This window comes from Schistocerca gregaria, chromosome 3 (assembly GCF_023897955.1).
Source record: "Schistocerca gregaria isolate iqSchGreg1 chromosome 3, iqSchGreg1.2, whole genome shotgun sequence".
NCBI classification, from domain to species: Eukaryota; Metazoa; Arthropoda; class Insecta; order Orthoptera; family Acrididae; genus Schistocerca; species Schistocerca gregaria.
In genome coordinates this window covers 564,037,087-564,061,301 of record NC_064922.1, presented here as the reverse complement: position 1 = coordinate 564,061,301, position 24,215 = coordinate 564,037,087, and the positions used below count along the sequence as shown (strand labels likewise).

Below are 24,215 nucleotides of genomic sequence, written 5' to 3'. Positions count from 1 at the left end.
ACAACGACGCTTGGACGCCTGGGGTGACTTGACTGAAACGTAGACAATTCTTTTCTGTATAGAAATCGTCACGAGTGACGAATATGCACCTAAAATAAAACGACCAAGTGCAGAAATTCACACGAAGGAACAGAGCTTTGACGAAGTTAACCAATGTGACGCGCGTGTTGGACAAAGTACTACAGAAGGACTTTCGTGACAGTTTCACAAGACTGTATGAACGTTCTGTGCGTTATGTGCAGTCAGGGGAGACGCTAGCATTAAAACCACCCTCTTGATTTTTCTCTACTTCACATTAATCCAGTCTCGAAATTTGTTGGGGTATGAATGCGTAATACGAATGGAAATCAACTTCATTACTATTTGTTGTAAAAACTATGTAAATAACTACGTAACTAGTCGTAACAACGCCTAGGGGTCCTTAGGACCCAATCTGAAGAGCGCATTCCACTTCTGATACGAAAAGCTTCTGGCAGAAAACTGAAGACCTGAAGAGTGTATTTAAACAGAAAACGGATTATGTGGGCAGCAGATCCGTCGTGCCTTGGAGTTCAGATCATAACGGCAAGTAAAGCAAGATGAATCTACATCAGTTTCTTTCCTAACATATGCTGGGAGAGCGTCATCTAAAACAGGGAGAATTTTATGAAGTTTAATATCAAGACTGTGTTTCGTCCGCCAGCCAAATTAGTGTCCTTTTCGATTGTGTTAAAGATGATCTGGGGCAAAGGAAGTTGTTTATAATATTCCGTAACACTGTGAAAAGGCAAACATTGGTCAAAGTATGCATAATTTCAGGAAAGATGTATGTAAGATCGCCACCACACATGATTACAACATCCCGAAAAAGCCGCGTGAGAAGGAGATTCAGTTGGTTGTTGCCACCTCTCATTATAGGTACACTGTCCTGAAGTAATCTATTGAAATTAGATTGGCAGATAACTTTATTAATAGGGATAAGGGGTGTCCTCTGAGCGAGGCGTGGAAACGTGTGCTGGCCAGCATTAAACACGACATTCTTCGATTCAATCGGCAGAAGATTTTGAGGATTAGTTTTTTTTTCAGTTTATTGGCTTTCGAGCCGTGACCATGCAGCTAGAACAATAGTAATGTTAATTATGACGATACGAAAGTAATGACAACACCACACCCTGTCTCCGAGCGGTGAAAATCTCCGACCTGATCGGGAATCGAACCCAGACCCCTTCGCTTAGCAACCTGCGCGCTGACAGCGCAGCTACCGAGGCGGGCATAGGATGATTAGAGACGACAGCGATACCTCCCTTTTGTTTGCCTTCGCCACCGGCAGCGCTACTTCTAGCCTGTAAGTGGGGGAGGAGGGTGGGTAGCATTTCTAGGCACTTGGCACGTGTCCTACAAAGCAGCGCAATCTCCGACGTGGCATCAGTTCGACGAAACTCATTAACAATAACGTCTCACTCGCAGATACCGCTCAGCTGCGACGTCGAAATACTATGTCACTTTGCGTTTTGAGGCCGGACAGCAAACTCGAGAAGAGTATCAAACGTATGTCTCCGAGATAGCTTACGAAGTCACATATAAGTGTGTTTGTAGAAGTACTTGTAAAACATCAAAAGAAGCTATTTCTTCGGAAGAATGACAGTAATGAAGATAATGGAACAAAGAATCCGCTTGGCTGTTTCGATGAGGCACAGGCAGTGCGCTTCCATCGAACGAACACTCACCAGCTTTTCGTTCTCGTCTTCCATCTCGAGGCGGGCAGCGATGCAATTTCTGGTGTCGAGGAAGGCCTTGCGCTGCGCGTGCTCCATCAGGTTGTGCATGAAGATGCCCACCACGTTCACGCACAGGAACACGATCATGTTCGCCGTCAGCTGAAACATCGACAGAGAAGGACCGTTAACCCACTGCTCTGAACAATCTATCAAAGTACAATCAGTCCCGTACACGACGGAAAGTGTTAACGCCAGCATGGGGGAAAGTAAATATGTAAAACTATATTATTCAAAATTCCTGTGGGTGCACAGTGATCAGAACCGAAGTTGTAAATCGCATGTTATAGACCTTTTCAAACGTTTGAGCTGCTCATGAAAACATTAGAAATTTGGATTACTTTTCGTACTTGCATTGACTAATGTCACACAGAATAAGTTTCTGGGGCGACAGGCATTTGAATGTGGTGGTACAGGAGAATGCTAAACATCAGATTGGAAAGTAACGAAGATGTACTGAACCAAACTTGGGAAAAAAGTTATTTAAAGCAGAACTTCACAAAAGAAGATATCGGTTGGTAGGGTACCTTGTGACGCATTAAGGAATGGGCAATTTGTTAATCAAAGAAAGTGTGAGGGCTACAAGTTTCCGTAGTCATGTGGGGATGAAGACGCTTGCACAGAAGTACTGTGGACAATCGCATCAAACCAGTATTTGGACTAAACACAACAACAAATGACATACAAAATTACTTTTATTTTACACTGTAGACATATTAGATTTCGTTTCCTGTCTAACACAATGCAACGCTGCCGTTGCAGTAAAGAATAAAGAGAAAGGGTCGTCTGGGATTGTCGACTGGGAGACCGTGAGGAGTGGGCACAGCTGGCTAATCGGGAAAGGTTTCCCCTCCACCGTACACAACGGCCCAGTTCCCAGCGGTGTGTCAAAGTTATCGGAAGTGAAAAATACTTAACTGTAACGGATATGTGTACAGTGTGGCGTCATATTTGCTGAAGACGAGAGAAGGCAGAGGATGGAAACCCGATGCCGGCGAATAGCCTACTCCCCTCAAACAGCATACCATGGAGGCCACCGTACTCAATGGTCCCATTATCTCTACCATCAACAGTTCACTACTATAACCATTTTCAAAGGAGTTACATCCATCGCTCCATGAGACACTACGTAGAGGTTTGGATTTTAATTAAAAAACCTGGCACAATGTCTGTGAGGAAAATGAGGCTATCGCTTCTCCTCCCTTTGCTGGTGAAAGGCTGGTGGTGGGAATCTCTTCCGCCACCCGATTCCATCTACTTTGACCCATGACGTTATATTTGGAATTACACCTGTTATTCAGCGAACCATAAATGAAATTTCATTAGAGGTCACTTCATCCTTCCAGATGGCGAATAGAAAATAGACGATTACAGCCGCAAATACACACAAGAACAATCGAAATATTGCAGTTCACCTAATGACATTACAGTAGTGGATCAACGGAGGGGAGAGGACGGGAGGGGGGGGGGGGTTCAAGGGAACAAAATAGAAACGCGACAGTAAGACTAACACCATTCCAAGACAACCACATAAAAATAACACACGCGTATTCCTGCAGACTAACCGAATCAAAAGGGGGAAAAAAACCACCACTGTAATCGAATATTCAGTTGATCTACGAGTGGGTAATAAAAAAAAAACGGAATAACACTGCCGTGGGAGGAGCTTGTGCAGTACGCATTTCTCCTTCTAGACATGTATAGCGTATCTCATTGCCAGTTCAGTGCTGCCTGTGCTTTCGACCTGGCTTGCTAGGTTTATCTGCAGTGATTAGTTTTTTTTTAACTGTGTTTTGTTCTTGCTTCGTTTTTTATGATGGAAGGTTTGTCTGAAGGACTTGTAGCTATGAAATTTTGATTTCCACTCGCTAAAAATTATGCTGAAACTATTTTAACGTCGAAAACAGCTTAACAAGATGGAATTATGGGAAAATATCAAGTGTACGTGTTGTTCACTCGATTTAAAAATGGCGACATGTTGATAGATGACTAACCTCGTTCTGGACACCTTATATTGCCCAACAGACGATAGTATCGAAAAAATTCGAGAGCTCGTGCTCACACACCACCGGCAGACAACTGATCAACTGTCTGAGATTAGTGGCTTATCTTGGAGCTGGGTTCAGAGAATTTTAACGGAAGATTTGGGAATGAAAGGTTTGCTGCCATGTTTGTTCCTCGGGTTTCAACTGGCAATCAAAAGGAAAGTCGAGTTGAAACATGTCATGCTTTGAAACAACTACCTGAAACTGATCCAAAAATTGTGTCAAAGTTCATTACTGGTTATGAATCATGGTGCTAACCTTTCGTCTCAATAACAAAGCAACAGTCAAGCCAATGGAAGACGTAGTAGTCACCATGTCTAAAAAATGTCGTCAAGTCAAATCAAACATCAAAACAATGCTGATCTGCTTCCTTGATGTCATGGGCGTAGTTCATTCAGACTATATTCCCCCCAGGTCAGACAGTCAAATATTTTATTTGGAAGTTTGAAGAAGATTGCACAACAGTGTTCCGTCAAAAAAGGCCCCACCTGTGGCAGACAGCTGCACACACAGTCATTTCTGTTAGATAGTTTCTGGCTAAAATGGTATGGTTCCGCTGCCCCAGACACCTTTCTCACCTGATCTGACTCCGTGCGCCTTTTTCTATTTCTACGCATGGAAAGGGCATTAAAGGACACCGATTTCACAACACTGTAGAAGTCAAGAAAAAACGAGGGAGGACCTGTCAGCCATTTCTACAGATGACTACATAAAACGTTTCAAACAGTGAAAGCACTGACGAGACGAAAGTATTAGCTGTAATGGAGAGTATTTTGAAGGGGATAAGGTTGTTGTAGAATAATGTTGTTGCAGAATAAAACTGAAGAAACTGCAAAAAGGTGGCAACTTAAGGAGATGGGACCTGGATATACTGACTAAACCAGAGGTTGTACAGAGCTTCAGGGAGAGCATAAGGGAACAATTGACAAGAATTGGGGAAAGAAATACATCTATCGTATGTAAAGTACACAAGCGGCAAGACGCAGTCAATACCTTCGCTGCGCAGTGCCGATGGTACTGTCATCGACCACTGTGCCGCTAAAGCGGAGTTATTGAACGCAGTTTTCCGAAATTCCTTCACCAGGGAAGACGAATGGAATATTCCAGAATTTGAAACACGAACATCTGCTAGCATGAGTTTCTTAGAAGTAGATACCTTAGGGGTTGCGAAGCAACTCAAATCGCTTGATACGGGCAAGTCTTCAGGTCCAGATTGTATACCGATTAGGTTCCTTTCAGATTACGCTGATACTATAGCTCCCTACTTAGCACTCACATACAACCGCTCGCTCACCGATAGATCTGTACCTACAGATTGGAAAATTGCGCAGGTCGCACCAGTGTTCAAGAAGGGTAGTAGGAGTAATCCATTTAACTACAGACCTATATCATTGACGTCGGTTTGCAGTAGGGTTTTGGAGCATATACTGTATTCAAACATTATGAATCACCTCGAAGGGAACGATCTTTTGACACGTAATCAGCATGGCTTCAGAAAATATCGCTCTTGTGCAACGCAGCTAGCTCTTTATTCGCACGAAGTAATGGCCGCTATCGACAGGGGATCTCAAGTTGATTCCGTATTTCTAGATTTCCGGAAAGCTTTTGACACGGTTCCTCACAAGCGACTTCTAATCAATCTGTGGAGCTATGGGGTATCGTCTCAGTTGTGCGACTGCATTCGTGATTTCCTGTCAGGAAGGTCGCAGTTCGTAGTAATAGACGGCAAATCATCGAGTAAAACTGAAGTGATATCAGGTGTTCCCCAGGGAAGCGTCCTGGGACCTCTACTGTTCCTGATCTATATAAATGACCTGGGTGACAATCTGAGCAGTTCTCTTAGCCTGTTCGCAGATAATGCTGTAATTTACCGTCTAGTAAGGTCATCCGAAGACCAGTATCAGCTGCAAAGCGATTTAGAAAAGATTGCTGTATGGTGTGGCAGGTGGCAGTTGACGCTAAATAACGAAAAGTGTGAGATGATCCACATGAGTTCCAAAAGAAATCCGTTGGAATTCGATTACTCGATAAATAGTACAATTGTCAAGGCTGTCAATTCAACTAAGTACCTGGGTGTTAAAATTACGAACAACTTCAGTTGGAAGGACCACATAGATAATATTGTCGGGAAGGCGAGCCAAAGGTTGCGTTTCATTGGCAGGACACTTAGAAGATGCAACAAGTCCACTAAAGAGACAGCTTACACTACACTCGTTCGTCCTCTGTTAGAATATTGCTGCGCGGTGTGGGATCCTTACCACGTGGGATTGACGGAGGACATCGAAAGGGTGCAAAAAAGGGCAGCTCGTTTTGTATTATCGCGTTATAGGGGAGAGAGTGTGGCAGATATGATACACGAGTTGGGATGGAAGTCATTACAGCATAGACGTTTTTCGTCGCGGCGAGACCTTTTTACGAAATTTCAGTCACCAACTTTCTCTTCGAATGCGAAAATATTTTGTTGAGCCCAACCTACATAGGTAGGAATGATCATCAAAATAAAATAAGAGAAATCAGAGCTCGAACAGAAAGGTTTAGGTGTTCGTTTTTCCCGCTCGCTGTTCGGGAGTGGAATAGTAGAGAGATAGTATGATTGTGGTTCGATGAACCCTCTGCCAAGCACTTAAATGTGAATTGCAGAGTAGTCATGTAGATGTAGAAGAAGAATGGGTAGCTTTGAGGGATGAAGTAGTGAAGGCAGCAGAGGATCAAGTAGCTAAAAAGACGAGGGCTAGTAGAAATCCTTGGGTGACAGAAGAAATACTGAATTTAATTGATGAAAGGAGAAAATATAAAAATGCAGTAAATGAAGCAGGCAAAAAGGAATACAAAAGTCTCAAAAATGGGATCGACAGGAAGTGCAAAATGGCTAAGCAGGGATGGCTAGACGACAAATGTAAGGATGTAGAGGCTTATCTCACTAGGGGCAAGATAAATACTGCCTACAGAAAAATTAAAGAGACCCTTGGAGAAAAGAGAACCACTTGTATGGATATCAAGGGCTCAGATTGAAACTCAGTTCTAAGCAAAGAAGGGAAAGCAGAAAGGTGGAAGGAGTATATAGAGGGTCTATACAAGGGGGATGTATTTGAGGGAAATATTGTGGAAATGGAGGAGGATGTAGATGGAGATGAAATGGGAGATATGATACTGCGTGAAGAGTATGACAGAGCACTGAAAGATCTAAGAAGAAACAAGGCCCGGGAGTAGAAAACATTCCATTAGAACTACTGACAGCCTTGGGAGAGCCAGTCCTGACAGAATTCTACCATCTGGTGAGCAAAATGTATGAGATAGGCGAAACACCCTCAGACTTCAAGAAGAATATAATAATTCCGATCCCAAAGAAAGCAGGTGTTGACAGATGTGAAAATTACAGGACTATCAGTTTAATAAGTCAAGGCTGCAAAATGCTAACGCGAATTCTTTACAGACAAATGGAAAAACTGGTAGAAACCGACCTCAGGGAAGTTCAGTTTGGATTCCGTAGAAATGTTTGAACACGTGAGGAAATACTGACCCTACGGCTTATCTTAGAACCTAGATTAAGAACAGGCAAACCTACGTTTCTAGCATTTGTAGACCTAGAGAGTATGCCAGTTAACACTGTCAAAAGCTCTCTCTTTCACATTCTGAAGGTGGTAGGGGTGAAACACAGGGAGAGAAAGGCTATTTACAATTTGTACAGAAACCAGATGGCAGTTATAAAAGTTGAGGGGCATGAAAGGGAAGTAGTGGTTGGGAAGGGAGTGAGACAGGGTTGTAGCCTATCCCCGATGTTATTCAATCTATATATTGAGTAAGCAGTAAAGGAAACAAACGAAAATTCGTACTAGGTATTAAAATCCATGGAGAAGAAATAAAAACTTTGAGGTTCGCTGGCGACATTGTCATTATGTCAGAGACAGCAAAGGACTTGGAAGAGGAGTTGAACGGAATGGACAGTGTCTTGAAAGGACGATATGAGATGAACATAAACAAAAGCAAAACGAGAATAATGGAATGTAGTCGGGTGATGCTGAGGGAATTAGATTAGGAAATGAGACACTTCTAGTAGTAAAGGAGTTTTGCTATTTGGGGAACAAAATGATGCTGGTCGAAGGAGAGGGGACATAAAATTTAGACGCATTGGCAAGGAAAGCGTTTCTGAAGAAGAGAAATTTGTTAACAGCAAGTATAGATTTAAGTGTCAGGAAGTCATTTCTGAAAGTATTGGTATGGAGTGTAGCCACGTATGGAAGTGAAACATGGACGATAAATAGTTTGGACAAGAAGAGAATAGAAGCTTTCGAAATGTGCCACTACAGAAGAATGCTGAAGATTAGATGGGTAGATCACATAACTAATGACGAGGTATTGAACAGAATTGGGGAGGAGTTTGTGGCACAACTTGACCAGAATAAGGGATCACCAATTTAGTGTTGGATGGCAGCGTGGAGGGTAAAAATTGTAGAGGGAGACCAAGAGATGATTACACTAAGCAGATTGAGAATGATGTAAGTTGCAGTAGGTACTGGGAGATGAAGAAGCTTGCACAGGTTAGAGTAGCATGGAGAGCTGCATCAAACCAGTCTCAGGACCGAAGACAACAAGAGCAACAACAACAACGTTGTTTTGTAAACAGTTTGAAAATATGTAACTTCTAAAAAATAATTCCGGTTTTCTTTGGGTATACCCTCCTATACAGCTTAAAGAAAGACAGCGATAATAATACATTTAAAACACGCCACGTCTCCACGACCTCACATTCGTAAAAAAAAAGCCAAATATCAGTAAGATGCAAGAGGTCATGAATCCCTTGTTCGTATTACATCGAATTGTCATATTACTCAGGAGTGATGAAGAAAAGGCACCAAAATTAATTTTGATGCCAGAGATGAGAAATAAATGGTGGAGGGAGGTAAGTCTATAGCAGGCCAGAGAGCAGACGACGGTATCCAAGGGCTTATCTGACGCCCCACATCCCCTCCCCACCTCCCTCTCATCGACCCGGCGCAAAGGCAACAAAGTAACGTAATAAATAATTTCTTCTAACCGATTCAGTACTTCACTATTAGGTTTACCCATCTAACCTTCAGCTGTCTTCTGTAGCACCACACTTCAAAAGATTCTACTATTCTTGTCTGAATTTTTAATCGTCCGTGTTTCACTTTTTTAAAAGGTTACACTCCGCAGACACACCTTCAGAAAACTCACTAATATATAAATTTATATTTGATGTTAATAAGCTTTTGTTGCTGTTCTCCTCTACTTCGTCGGACACCAGTTCTTTCGCTGCGCAAAAAGCAAAACTCTTACTACTCTCAGTGTCTCATGTAGTAATGTAATTCTGCCAGTATCACCTCATTTAATTCTAGCACATTCCATGACCATTGTTTTACTGTTATCTATATTCATCTTACAACGTCTGTTCAAGACAGTACCTATTCCGTTCAAGTATTCTTTGAAGTCCTTAGACGACGTCTTTGACAGGATTATCGTGTCCCCATCAAACTTCAGGGTTTTTATTTCTTCTCCCTGAATTTTAATTTCCTTCGCGAATTTCTCCTTGGTTTCTTTTACTGCCTGCTCAGTCCACAGTATGAATAGAAGGTGACATAACCTTGAAGTGTCCCAAGATTAATAATTGTAAAAAAGTGATACTGAACGTGGTTATTTTCCTGGGAGGGTCTTTCTTTACATACAACTGTTGGCACTACAATGATGATGCACGTGACGTGTACCACAATCAAGAGCGGTTTAAGGCCTAGCGACACAAGCGGCCTCTGGACATCTACACACACACTCCGCAAGCCAGCGTGTGGTGCATAACGGGAGGTACCACGCAACTTGCGTGTTCCATTCGCAAATGTGGCGAATAAGTAAAGATTGTCTATGTGCCTCCGTAAGTGCACGAAAATCTCTTATCTCGTGTTAGCAGTTCTTACGCGAAATGTACGTTGGCGGCGGTAGAATCGTTCTGCAGTCAGAATCAAGTACCGGTTCTCCAATTTCTAAATAGTATTCCTTGAAAAGAACCTTGCAGGGATTCCCACCTAAATTTACGAAGCAGCTCCTTCATATGCTCGTGTTGATCGATGCTACCTGTAACAGATCTAGTAACACGCCACCGAACCGTTTCGATGTCTTCTTTCCACCCGATCTGTTGAGGATCACGAACACTCGAGCAGTAGTCAAGAACGGGTCGCACAACAGTTAACTTTCCTGTCTTCTTTATGCATGTGTTACATTTTCCTTGAATTCTCTCAACGCACCGTAGTCGACTATTCGCCGTCTCTACAGCAGACCTTAAGTGCTCGACGAATTTCATATCGCTTGGCAACGTTACGCACAGATATTTAATCGACGTGACTGTGTCAAGCAGCACTCTACTAATGCTGTATTCGAGCGATACAGGACTGTATTCCATCTCATCTACTTTACCATACGTTTTTCTACATTTAAAGCAACTACAAACTCTTCACACCAACTAGAAATTGTGTCTTAATCATCTTGCATGCTCCTCTAATCACTTAAAGACGACACCATCGCGTCCATCATAGCGTAATCAACGAATAGTCGCAGGTAGCTGTTCATCTCGTCCATCAAAACATTTATGTACGAGGGCGCGCCGATACGTAATGCCTCTGCATTTTTCACGTTAGAACTCTTGAAGCTATTTAAATGAAATACTACATCTTAATTCTTCACGTCTCCATATTTCCAGTCCTCTGCCACAAGAGGGCTCCGAAACGTGGGGCATAACATGTTCGTTCACACATGGAGCACCCTATCCTGCAGCGCCGGCCGCGGTGGTCTAGCGGTTCTAGGCACTCAGTCCGGAACCGTGCGACTGCTACGGTCGCAGGTTCGAATCCTGCCTCTGACATGGATGTGTGTGATGTCCGTAGGTTAGGTAGGTTTAAGTAGTGCTAAGTTCTAGTGGACTGATGACCACAGATGTTAAGTCCCATAGTGCTCAGAGCCATTTGAACCATTCTCCTGCAGCATGACAACAGGCCACACACGAGCGCTGCGACAATGCGACGCCGTGGGTTCGCTGTCACTGACCTTCATCCACACAGTCCCGACTTTGATAGTCATGAAGCGGTGGAAGCAGAGGTGAGTCTGTGGCAGCATCAGCAAAATGGTCTCTCGCTGAGAGAAATTTGTTCTTCGCCAAGGTCACTATACTGAGAAATAAATATGTAAAGATGAAGAATTAATATGTAGAATGTTAATGAAGTTTTCTCTGTTTAAAAATCTTCAAGAGTTTTCGCATAAAAAGTCGGACACTTTACTTTTCAACACGCCCCTCGTATATAAAGAACAACAGTCCTATCACACTTCTCGGAACACCTCTGACGACACCCTTGCATCTGATGAACAATCGCCTTCGAGCAAAACGTATTGGATTCTATTAGTTAACAAATCTTCGAGCTGACCACACATGGGAACCTAATCTGTATGCTCGGCAATTCGATAAATGTCTACCGCTGGGCACAAAGAGTGTATCATAATTAGTAGCAAATACAACCATCTCCACGCTTACTAGATTCAGTGGCCAAGTCATGGCAACTAATGTATGAAGAGGAGAGAGACAAGGGAAGGGGAGCAGGCGCCAAATTGTTCGTCCCTTGGGTGGAAAAATGGACGAGGGGAGGTGTGCGTCAAAATAATGTATCGCTTGTGTAGAAAGATGTTTACGAACCGGCCCTAAACAGAAACGGACAATGTTTAGGTAAACACGTGTGACATTAGTAGGTATTTAATGAAACTTCTCAGTAACAGTGTGCCTCAAGTTCTGCGATACTTTGTCATTTGAGTGGCTGCCGTGTCGCTAGCGGTTTGTCCCACGTGCCGGCAGTTTCCCAGTTACGGAACGACTGAGGGGACGCTGGCTGCTATAAAGCTGATTTAATGTACAAGATGCAGAGGGGCTGGAGGGTGTCGGGTTGGTACGTTTCCTCCGGGGCGGCGGCGGTGTGTTAGGCATTCAGCGCCCCCACCCCCCTGTCGATAGCCGGAACGGCGCAGTGGTCCCCCGGCTGCTGGAGACGGCCTGAATAATACAACGGCGCAACACGTGCCCGCCGCCCAGACACGTGGCGCCGCGCGTGCGAGCACCGCCGCTGCCTAACGCTATGTCGCGCTGGGGCAAGCAGAACTGTTACCAAATATCGTCCACTTAACGCACACGTGCAATGTGTACGGCAACGCACAGAATTAACAGACTGAGTTTATTGCACTCGTATATATAATTTGAAACTACAAAGAGTATGTATGTTTCATAGTTGAGGAGATCGGGAGAATGCCGCGGATACGCCATGTGGTGCACCGCCACACGTGACCGGATCCAACTCGGCCGTCCACTGCAGAAAAATGCGCGAAACATTGCCACAACTCTTCCCACGGCCGCTAGATTAAAGAAAACGTGTAAGAACGAAGGTAAGTTTTATGTAGCGGAGTTCAAGCAACTGCATCGGTCACAGATGTGTGTATATGTTTTACATGTCTTGTGATTACGTTAAGGTCTCGGGCAAGTTAAAGCAGAGTTTGTCAACGGTTTGTTTAGTGAAAAGTGAATAAATCCAGTTCTGAAGGAAATAAAACAGCGTGACCGTTCTGAATGAAGACGAAAAATGCTGTTCCTTTTTGTATGGGAATTATTTACTAAACGAAGGGAAAAGATCTCTTTGATCTAAGAAATCATGGGAACATACATGAGCGAAAAGAAATTTGTGTTTTAATGAAAAGACGTGACTGAATATTTTTAGACCAAAGACGTAATATTAGATGTACAAGAAATCATTCACTTGAGATTTAATGGTGAGAAACGTTAATTTACAAATTTAACTACTTGAAGGGAAAATAATAAGCTTATACTCCTGATCAGCCAAAGTTTAAACATTCTCTATGATTCTCCTTCTAACGAATGTAAACAGTTATTACAATTTATGTGAACTTGAAATTTCTTATGAGTACATCTTTCTTTTAGTTTTTATTATTTTCAAAAATTAGAGTCAACTAATACTCTTCAAAATGGTTCAAATGGCTCTGTGCACTATGGGACTTAACATCTATGGTCATCAGTCCCCTAGAACTTAGATCTACTTAAACCTAACTAACCTAAGGACAACACACAACACCCAGCCATCACGAGGCAGAGAAAATCCCTGACCCCGCCGGGAATCGAACCCGGGAACCCCGGCGCGGGAAGCGAGAACGCTACCGCACGACCACGAGATGCGGGCAAATACTGTTCAGTGGATAATAATAATAATAAACAAAAATGGACAAAACAAGAAATATACAGAAGAAAACAGGAGGAAAAATTGAAAAATACATCCAACTGGCCGAGGAAGTCAAGGACATGTGGCATCAAGATAAAGTTGACATTATACCAATTATACTATCAGCTACAGGAGTCATACCACACAATATCCACCAGTACATCAACGCAGTACAGCTACATCCAAACTTATATATACAACTACAGAAATCTGTAATTATTGATACATGTTCAATTACCCGAAAGTTCCTAAATGCAATGTAACATATACCGCACAGTTAAAAGGAAGTCATGCCTGATCAAGGTCCGCATCACTTTCCGTTTTAACCACTCCTAAAGTCTGAGAAAGGAAAGAAGATGATGATGATGATGATGATGATGATGATAATAATAATAATAATATCACTAAAATAAGACAAGCTCTAACGTGGACTATTACATAAGTCTGTAGAAGTATAACTGCAAATGAAGACTGAATCCTATAACTTGAACTATGGATAAAGCAATATTAATAACTGGAAGTAATTTATCGGTGTATACCAGAACTAAGTGACGTGGCGGGTGGACAAAACGGTCCAAAGTGATAGAGTAAATCATCATCGCAAAGTTCCCCTTAGTGTGTACCATCTCAAATAGATTTATTTATTCTTCAATAATCTTGAAAAGTCAATTTACTTACTTTTCCTTAAAAATGCCTTTCACAAACATGCTGTCACAAAGACGAAACTTTAATCACGAAATAATGCATTGCAATTCATCAAGACAAAAACCGAAATCAGTTCGCTCATTGCGAATAGCTAATGTTTCTAGACTACTGTCAGAGTGGTAACCTACATTGGTGTTGGCTGGGCGAGAGTGGAGTGAGGTTGGAAGGCTAGATATCCCCCACCCCCTACATAAATTAGTACACAAACTGAACTCGCATATTCAGTCGCCACACACTAACGTATCAATTCAGTACCATACTGAGAAAAGGCAGAACATTTGGCCAGTAAATCCAGAACCATTCCTCGTGAAGTTCGGAAAATATTTTGCTATTCACCAAGAAACAATGATCGTGCCCCCCCCCCCCCCTCCTCCTACGAGCCTCAGCTCAGCAGATCATGTGTAAGCTCTTGATGTGGTGCCATGGAAGGTAGAGATAAGAAAGACACATCACGGTTCAAGAAAAAGATTAGGAAGTTGTTATGGAAACAGAGATGATTCAATCCAAGAAAATGAGCGAAACGACAGCTAATCTCATAGTTTTCAGTTAATTTGAAAAGAATACCTCGCCTGCTGAGTTGCAGAAGACCATAAAAAGCTTTTCCACCTACGTCAAATCAGTCAATGGAAGAAAGTCTTCTGTCCAGAAGTTCACTGGAAATGACGACATAGAAACAGAAGACGATTAAATTAGGAATGAAACGAATACAGCATTTACAAACGACTATAGCTCTTTAATGCATTGTGATACATAGACAAGAATATGAGAGACTGTAAAGGACAGGCCAAAATTTCGATCAGTGTGCAGAACAGTGAATCAGAGGCCGTGGCTTGAGTAGTATCTTCCAAATGTTGGATCGGTCAAACTGGAAACGACGTCGCTGTTTCCTTCTCTTAGCCACCAATATCTTCTGAACTTACACCCATACATTTATTATTATAGTTTACGTGGAAAACCCTGTGTATGTGTCGCCTTTGCCGAAAACGTATCCAGAAATAAACATGCGCATTTCTAATACGTTCAGGACGATGACTCCATATATCCTACAGAGTCTAAGGTGTGAAATTTATTATTCGCTTAGCTCAAGCCTGTTCAGGAGGCAACTCGACGAACACGAGCGAACGCGGTCGCTCGCCGCCCAACTAGAGAGCGTTCGCGATAAAATCTGGCTGTCACACGTCGTGATGCAACACGGGGGAAGTGCAAACAGTGCATTGTCTCCAGAGGTTTGAACATGTGTTAAGAGGGCCGTAGCCTTCCGCAAGCGCCTATACTTGAGGGTGCAGTACTTATTGAGGAGAAGGAGATTAGTGTTCGACGTCACGTCGAGAACGGGGTCATTAGAGACGGAACACAAGCTCGGATTAGGGAAGGATGGAGAGGGAAAGCGGTACTTCCTTTCGAAGGAACTATCCCGGAAATTGCCTTAAGTGATTTAGGAAAATCACAGAAAGCCTAAATCAGGATGGCCGGTCGAGGATTCAAACCGTCATCCTGCGGAATGCGAGTCCAGTGTGCTAACCACTGCGCTACTCCGCTCGGTCGCAGTAATTAAAGTGGAGAATATATCTTTTAAAATCGATGAAAAGTAGCATTATGTGTGAGTCTGGAACGTAAAAGCCTAGGTCAGCCACACCAGTTTCTATTTATAACACTTCAGAGCAGGATGCGTAGCTACTGTTAGAACTTTCAGACCTCCAGTGCAATATACAGTTGTGTGATAAGTTTCATAACAAAATTAATCTTTTAGACCCGAATAAAAATTTCCTTCAACATAAATTTTCACGATTCCACAAGTTTGTTCCTATTATTATGTCAGTGACTGGACCTACATATCTGAACGAGGAACTTCTTTCCACTGTGAAAAGGAGGCCTACCCACAGAAGGTCACTGACAGACTTCTACTTCAAAGCTTCTATTCCAATTACTGGTGCTCAGAAAGTGCTATCATACATTAATGCTTTCATGAAAGGCAAAAAAGCTATTACTCATAGAGATCCAGTTTTTCTATAATTAACGTCTGAATAAAAGAGTCACGAAATACAAGTTGATTTCAATTTTAACTTAGTTCGTAAGTAACATTGATCACAAGGCTACCTCAGTCGTAAGAAATACTACGCCTCATACTCACAAGGGCGTCTCTCTGCTCTAACAGGAATGAGTGTTTAATCTTTTGTCCACAGACCCATCTCACATTTCTAAACACGCCTGCGACGACGTGTGATTGTGGTTCTCTTGGTTTGTATACAACAGCTCTTGCATCTTGGCGGAGAAGGGGTTAACACGGCAGTCAATCTGGTAGTTCAACAAGCAGCTGACGTGTTTATGATATGTGTGTCAGTATTTTCATACATGTAAGTAAAAGTCAACGAGACCATTCATGTTTGAAACCTTTTGAATATTGTGGCATGCAAGTAACAAGGCGTTATCCAACGGGAGACGGTCTATGACAGGATGATGACTCTTTCGCAATGTTTTCGGTGGACCTGATTATCCAGAAACTTCAATACTGATAGGGCTGTTAACTGAAGTGACATTGGACACGATAGTGCATGAAGAAAACGACTTTATACATGATAACGCGATTAATACTGTTCAAGATTGTAGTGAAGCAGACAGTGACGGAAAAAGTACTCCTCACAGAGAATCTAAGTTTTGGTGACTTCGAATCTTCACCAAAAATGAAATTCAATACGGTTAGTATTTTAACAAAATTTTCGAAAGACAATCTTGAACGTATTTATGACTATTTTCATACACTTTCAAATAAACTTGCGAACTACAAATCGTAACAGACATCCATCTATAAGAAGCACACAGAACATCAAAATAATATTTCATTATGTGGAGAAAAAAAGACGTAATAAACATCCATTTCGAGGAAACAAGGCAATCAAAGAATTGGAGATGAGGAGAAACATTCGAGCCCAATTTGACATAGTAACGAATGAAGGAAAATGAATTGACTACTGCCACTTTAACTTTAGGGCAATGCAAATAGCAACAGAAGTTTGCCACACGAAGTTCAAATGTTTTGCAGATTCTACAGCACGTAAGAAGAAAAAATAAATATTGTGCCGTAGACACATCACTGGTTTCTCAACAGCCAGAGAAGTACAGTAAGACCAAGATATTCCCCGTTCTGAGGCCCATTTTGTCCAAGAAGTAAACCAGAAAACTGTAATTCTCCGAAAATAGCATTTTGAGTGGACACCTAAGAATAAAACAGCGTAGTTGCCTTCAGGATGAAAACGTTCGGCACTAAAGTTAAAAGGGCTTTTAAAGACAATCTTCTACAGAACATACATCTGGAGGCTAGGACAAATGGGAAAATGTCAAACGGCCTTTCAAAATATTTTTAGTGAATGTGGTTAATAACAATGCCGCAAATAATCATTACTGTGTACTACTTTGTGATTCTTGGAGTCCTCACAAGAACACAGCAATACTAAGTGATTCATTTGCAGGTAAATACAATGAATGCATGATCATCCCGCCAACAACAACAACAACAACAACAAAATACTTATAGCCTTTTGATGCATACTTCTTCCGGCAATATAAAACGGATATAGAAGAGCAATTAATAGAAATGTAAGTTTCATTTCATTGTCATTTGTTATCAAAGCACCATTCTTAGGAAATAAATTTACACAAAAGCCATTAATGAGCCATCACGAATTAATACCTCTCGGTAGAATTAAATGGCCGCAGGATCGACTCGTTAACAGTTTATCGCGCCGGACTGCCCTGTTGCAATGCTCGTCCTCGTCCCCCCCACCCCTTCCTCTTCCTCCTCCCCTCCCCTTCCCTTTTTACACTCCGCGAGACGCCGATGCTCACTGCCGAGGCGTGATAGTGTGTCAGCTCGGGCGAGCAGATCGATGAACACGCCTGGTTTAGACGTAGCCTGCGTGACCGAAGGGAGTCATATGGGTTACGTCCTGCGACGCGCTGTCACCGGTTGCATAATAAGAGACGCGGCCGTCCCCGGGACAAAGGAGCATGCCATAGAACTGGAAAAGACACAGATCGTTCAAATCTGTAAAAAGGGCCGAAGAACACTGACCTATCTCAATGACGCTGATATTATGTAGAAATACGAAACACAGTCCTACATTATGCTCGCGTATAGTACTTCTACTGGAGGCCAAATAACTATGCAGAAATGAACGTGGTTTCTGAAAGCATCGACTGCGTGTACCCTAGTTTGCTTTGCTCGTTTATGAAATCAAGAATGCAGCAGACTGTGGATCTCAGACTGATGTCGGTTTTGACATCCATAATGCCTTAGATACACTTCCGGAACGTTCACCAGTACACAAAATATATGCATACGCAATATTTGAACGGAAGTGCGATTGGATTTATTACTTCCCAGCAACAGTCTCTTCTTCTTAACGGACAACGTCATCAGGAGCGAACCTATCATCCGGCGAACCTCAAGGTAGTGTGACAGGGTTGCTGCCGTCCACGCTCTGTATAAATGAGCTGCCGGTCAGTATGTAGCCCTACAAAACTGTTGGCAGATGACCCAGTTTTGTGTAGCAAGGTGGCGTCATTGGCAAATTGCTATAAAATGCAGAGTTACTCACGATCAGCCCCTGTTGCAAGAGTACTAGTGACTCTGAACAAAAATAAATGCAAGGTAATGCGCGTAAATAAACAAAAGGACCCGATATCATCTGATTACACGATCGACGATCTGTTACTGAAACCTGCCACAATCTTCAAGTATCTAGGAGTAACATTCTGGAGTTCTCAGAGGTGGAACGGTCATACAAATCTAGCTGTGGAGAAGTCAGGTCACACATTAAATAAATGAGTCCTTACGAAATAGAGGGCGTTCCAAAGTTCAAAAATGGCTCTGAGCACTATGGGACTCAACTGCTGTGGTCATTAGTCCCCTAGAACTTAGAACTACTTAAACCTAACTAACCTAAGGACATCACACACATCCATGCCCGAGGCAGGATTCGAACCTGCGACCGTAGCAGTCGCACGGTTCCGGACTGCGCGCCTAGAACCGCGAGACCACCGCGGCCGGCCGTTCCAAAGTATTTGCATCAAACGTCTAGAGATGAAAGGTCACTTCACGTTCAGTTTCTTCGTAACTTCACTGATATAACCCAGCAACATAAGCCGTCCTTCAGTATTTGCCGTTCCTGGTACGACGAGATTTCACCGAACTAGCAGGGCCTACTAACGAAGTACGCTGCATACCTTCACTATCTGACGCAGTAAACTGGTAAGTGATTTTCAAAAAGAAAACCACGAAAATGAGTATCTGTAAACAGAGAATGATCTGTTAGAAGTGAATCAAACTATAATTTTGCTCGTCCTATTTCATACGTAGCATACACAAAATGCATACATACTCTGCACAGTACCTACGCCCTGTCGCCTCTCAGGGGCATAAACAGTACAAAAGGCCACAGGGAAGCGTCAGCGAAAGTTCTGCGTCGATAAAAATGTTGTTCCTCATGGCGTCATCTATCACCCCTTGACGTTTGATGCAAAGATTCTGAAGCACACCGTATAATTCATCGAAGTAGAGGTCTCTTGCCGCCCGGTTGGCCGTGCGGTCTAACGCACGGCTTTCCGGGCGGGAAGGAGCGCCTGGTCCCCGACACGAATCCGCCCGGCGGACTTGGGTCGACGTCCGGTGAACCGGCTACGCTGTGGATGGTTTTTAGGCTGTTTTCCATCTACCTCGGCGAATGCGGGCTGGTTTCCCTTATTCCGCCTCAGTTACACTAGGTCGGCGATTGCTGCGCAAACAAGTTCTCCGCGTACGCGTACACCACCATTACTCTTCCACGCAAACATAGGGGTTACACTTGTCTCGTGTGAGACGTTCCCTGGGGGGGTCTATGGGGGCCGAACCGCACAATAACCCTGGGTTCGGTGTGGGGCGGCGGAGGGGTGAAGTGGACTGCGGTAGTCGTCGTGGTGTTGTGGACCACTGCGGCTGCGGCGGGGACGGACCATCACCGTCGTTTCTAGGTCCCCGGTTAACATACAATACAATACAAGAGGTCTCTACCGAAAACATCGTTCGACCAATCCATAAGTACTATTCGTTGCTGTGCGAACGTTACGCAGAATAGGTAATAGGAAGAAACTTTAGTGATAGTCGAGGTACGAATCAGGCTGGAGGAGTCGACAACTTAATTATCATAATGGTTACGCCAACTTTCCGGGATAAGCAGAAAAACCAAAGTTCTAATCTAGCTATTGTTAGAAACAGACGGTCAGCTTGGCTTCGGTAAAGATAAAGGCACTTCTGATGTTGGGACTGATAATGTAGGCAAGACTTAAGAAAAATTAAGACAGTTCATAGCATTTGTCAGACAAGAAAAAGTGTTCGACAATGTAAAATGGTGAGAGTTTTCGAAGTTCTGAGAAAAATAGGAGCAAGCTGTAGGAATACACGGATATGTACAAGAGTCACAAGGGAAAAATATGAGCCGACGGTCAAGAATGAAACGCTAAGATTAAAAAAAAGAGTATAAGGCAGGGATGCAGTAGTTCACACCTACTGTTCAAACAACACATCGAAGGAACAAGAGCGGATATAAAAGGAAGGGTCAGGAACAGGATTAAAATTCAGCGTGGAAGTATATCAATTACAAGCGTCGCTGATGACATTGCTATCGCCAGTGAAAGGGAAGAAGAATTACGGGATCCGCTGAATGGAATGAACAGTCTAATGAGTACAGAATATGGATTGAGAGTAAATCGAAGAAAGACGAAAGTAATGAGAAGTAGCAGAAATGAGAACAGAGAGAAACGTAACGTAAGGACAGGTGACCATGAAGTAGGTGAATTCTGCTACCTTGGCTGCAAAATTAACGCATGGCGGACGGAGGCCAGGAGGACATAAACAGCAGGCTGGCACTGGCAAAAAGGGCATTCCTGGCCAAGATAAGTCTACTGTATCAAACATTGGGCTTAATTTGAGGGAGAAATTTCTTATAATGTACGTCTGGAGCACAACATTGTATGGAAGTGAATTGTGGACTGGGGGAAAACTGGAACGGAAGAGGATCGAATCATCTGAGATGTGGTGCTACAGAAGAATGTTGAAAATTACGTGGTAAGGAATGACGTGGTTCTCCGCAGATCCTGCGAGGGAAGTATTACATGGAAAACACTGTGGAGATGAATGGAGAGAATGATAGGACATCTGTCAAAAATCCAGAAATAACTTCCATGGTACTAGAGCAAGCCGTAGGGGATAAAATGTGTAGCGGAAAAAATGGCTCTGAGCACTATGGGACTTAACATCTGAGGTCATCAGTCCCCTAGAACTTAGAACTACTTAAACCTAACTAACGTAAGGACAGCACACACATCCATGCCCGAGACAGGATTCGAACCTGCAACCGTAGCGTTCGCGCGGTTCCAGACTGAAGTGCCTAGAATCGCTTGGCCACAACGGCCGGCTGTGTAGCGGAAGACGGATTTTGGAATACATTTGAAAGTGACTGAGGGCGTAGTTTGCAAGTACTACCTTGAAATTAAGAGGTTGACGCAAGAGGGGAATTCTTGGCGGTTTGCATCAGTCAGAAGATGCTTACTAAAAAAAGGAAAAAAAAATCATGACAGTACATCAGCCTGGTTGGCGCTCACAAACTAAGGACAAGACACACAACACCAGTGTCTGCATCACATAAATAAGGGGACTATATCAATCGTCCAAATACTGTATGTAAAAAATGGAATCGCCAACCCGGCTAGAAAAAAATAGACAGCCGGTTGAGCACCAGATACGATTGCGTATCGGATAGATGTGGAAGTATAATGTTGCGAAAGTAAAATCAGAACAAATACCTTGCCTTTCGGTGAAGAGAATCGAGTAGAACGGAGTGCCTTTTGTATAGGGGGGACGGAGTTCGATCCCAGAGGCTGCACAACCAGCCGGGGCGGCATCGATTCCGTTCCGGTACGGTGCAGAGCTTTACGGGGCCGGGCGCGCAGCGGATATTTGCCATCATCAGGAGATCAAAGGCACCGCTAAGCCCCTGGAACAATGCCGGCGAGCGGGATGCACTCGCAGCGCCGACCACGCCAAAGCCTCGCGCCGCGCCTCATACACCCTAGGCTGCAACAGCTCCGCGCCAGCCCCACATCGGATCGATAATTGAAGGCACACAAACGCAAACGTTTTATTCAAGTAAACGACTTCCGCCGTAACGCTGCAATGGTGGGGACGTGGCTGGACAAGCTTCCGAGAACTATCCCTGATGCTGCTGTGGAAAAGTTATTAAAGACGGTTCCTGCATTCTTCTGCTGTAGTGATTCACAGCACCATCGGCATCCACCACTCACTGTATGAGATAATTTGGCGCAGTATCTGTCTTCATGCTGAGGCAATCCACTTTCACCAACTACTCTATATGAAGTATAACAATTCTCTATCAAGAGATAGTGTCGTGTTTTGGACCTCAACCAAAGTTAAGCCGAGGAAAGCGAGGGTTGCTATTGAGGCTGAAGGCATCAGTTTGTTGTGTTACGTCTCGGAATACAACAGACGGAGCTACTAGAGGTGAAGTCCGTCCGAAGTACATTTTTTCGAGGGTACGTAAAGCCCTAACTTACGTCCTTTATCCTTTCTTGATGTATTTCCACGTACTGTATGCTTCAGTTGGGCCCACAGCCGTATATTCTTATCTTTTAGGGGAAGAAGAACCGCTGAGCAGCTACAATTTTTCTTTGAATTTTACTCACAGACTGGATTCAGACACGTTTCCATTAAGAATGCTGCACGATGCGCCAGAGCGATGCGATACTTTATCTATGAGTCACCGCCACAAATTCTCGAAAGAAAGGAATTTGCTGTAGCCAGTGCTCAATCACTGTAATGCAGCATGACTTTTTGCGAAGAAGTTTAATAATGTCCCATCACAGGTAATGAGCACCGGAACAGTGTGGGAAAGCGACATTCACTCATGGGCAATGCCCTACTTGAAACTGATGTAGCTTTCCTCTGAACTCTTATGAGATGTCAAATGGATCAAAAGGACTTAATATTCTGTGGATGTCTGGAATGGCAGAGTAGCGCCGTTTTTGTTTTATGGTAGATGAGTATCATTGACGGAAAGCAAAAAACTGAAACAATAGGGTCTCGCACAGAGGTAACTCATCAAAAGGGCCACGAACCTCACTTCCTGACGCACTAGGGAGATGTTAGGATTTCACCCACTTTCGTTCGTTACCAGGAATCGAAACGGCCCTGTCTGGACCGATGGTTATGGATGCAGCTAGATATTTATGTACTCACGAGGAGAACACAGCAATTCCCATAACCAGATTTCTCAGAAACTTCGCTCAGTAGAAAAAGGGTTAAGATAAGCGAACATGTGTCTCCCACTCCTGGGAAAACGACGGCCAAGTTTTCGAAGTACTTTATGAGCCTTTTAGCGATTAAATAAATCAACCGAAGCGGTGGCACGATCGGTTATCTGCGGATCAGTCGAGATTTTTTTTTTTTTACCCCTCTTCCATTTAGCACAGTTTCTGGGAAATCGCATTGTTGTGTTGTTCTCCTCGTCAACGAAATAATAATAAAAAAAGAAAAATGATCCTGAGTATTTGCATCTACACTTCAGTCCCGCGTGTCATCTTCCTCTGTATGGCGGACTCGTGTGTCACTACCATCCCCAACTCTTTCAGCATTAGTCAAAAATACCGCTCAGGAACAAATATGTTTGGCAAACATATTTGAGATAGAATTTATCTGATTTTACAGTAATGGTCATTTCGTAGAATATATGTGCGAGGGCTTAATAGGTTGCTTTGCCCTTCTTGGAATTTGCAACCCTTCTTCTGTCATCGCGTATCTCGCGTAGTAAGGGAGGAATAATATCGCCAAGGTCGACGTCAACATAGAAGGACCACAAGTTGGCACTGAGGACCGAAATCGGCTGTGTACTTTTCATGCTATATCTTAAGCTATTTAGGCAAACCACAGGAAACCTAAATCTCCATGTGCAGACGGGAATTTGAATCGGTGTACTTCCGAAGACGAATATCACTGTGTATATTGTGTAGAGATCATGATACTCAACTAAGAGCGATTATAGCGCACAAAATTAAACACCGTCATTCTCTGGCACCACACATTTCTGGAATATGACAAATCCACAGCCATTAACTGTAGAGTAGCCTACTAAGAATACACTGAGGCCACAAAAGTCAAGAGACAGCGATATGCACATATACAGATGGCGGTAGTATCGTGCACACACGGTCCAAAACGGCAATACATTCGCGGTGATGTTATTTGTACTCAGGTGATTCGTGTGAAAATGTTTCCGACGTGATTATGGCCGCACAACTGGAATTAAGAGAGTCTGAACGTGGAGTGGTAGTTGGAGTTACAGGCATGAGACATTCCATTTAGCAAATCTTTTGGGAACTCAATATTCCGTGAT

General features: G+C 43.2%; 1 protein-coding gene across 6 annotated transcripts in view; it reads right to left on the bottom strand.

Annotated features, from left to right (window-relative positions):
* The window catches only part of LOC126356172 (Ca(2+)/calmodulin-responsive adenylate cyclase), a 1,163,484-nt gene that overhangs the window by 250,881 nt on the left and 888,388 nt on the right, over nt 1–24,215 (bottom strand). For all 6 annotated transcript variants that reach the window (XM_050006929.1, XM_050006931.1, XM_050006933.1 and 3 more), the window contains exon 9: nt 1,707–1,856. In XM_050006929.1, coding sequence (XP_049862886.1) covers nt 1,707–1,856 — 150 coding nt within the window. The remainder of the gene's footprint in view (nt 1–1,706; nt 1,857–24,215) is intronic.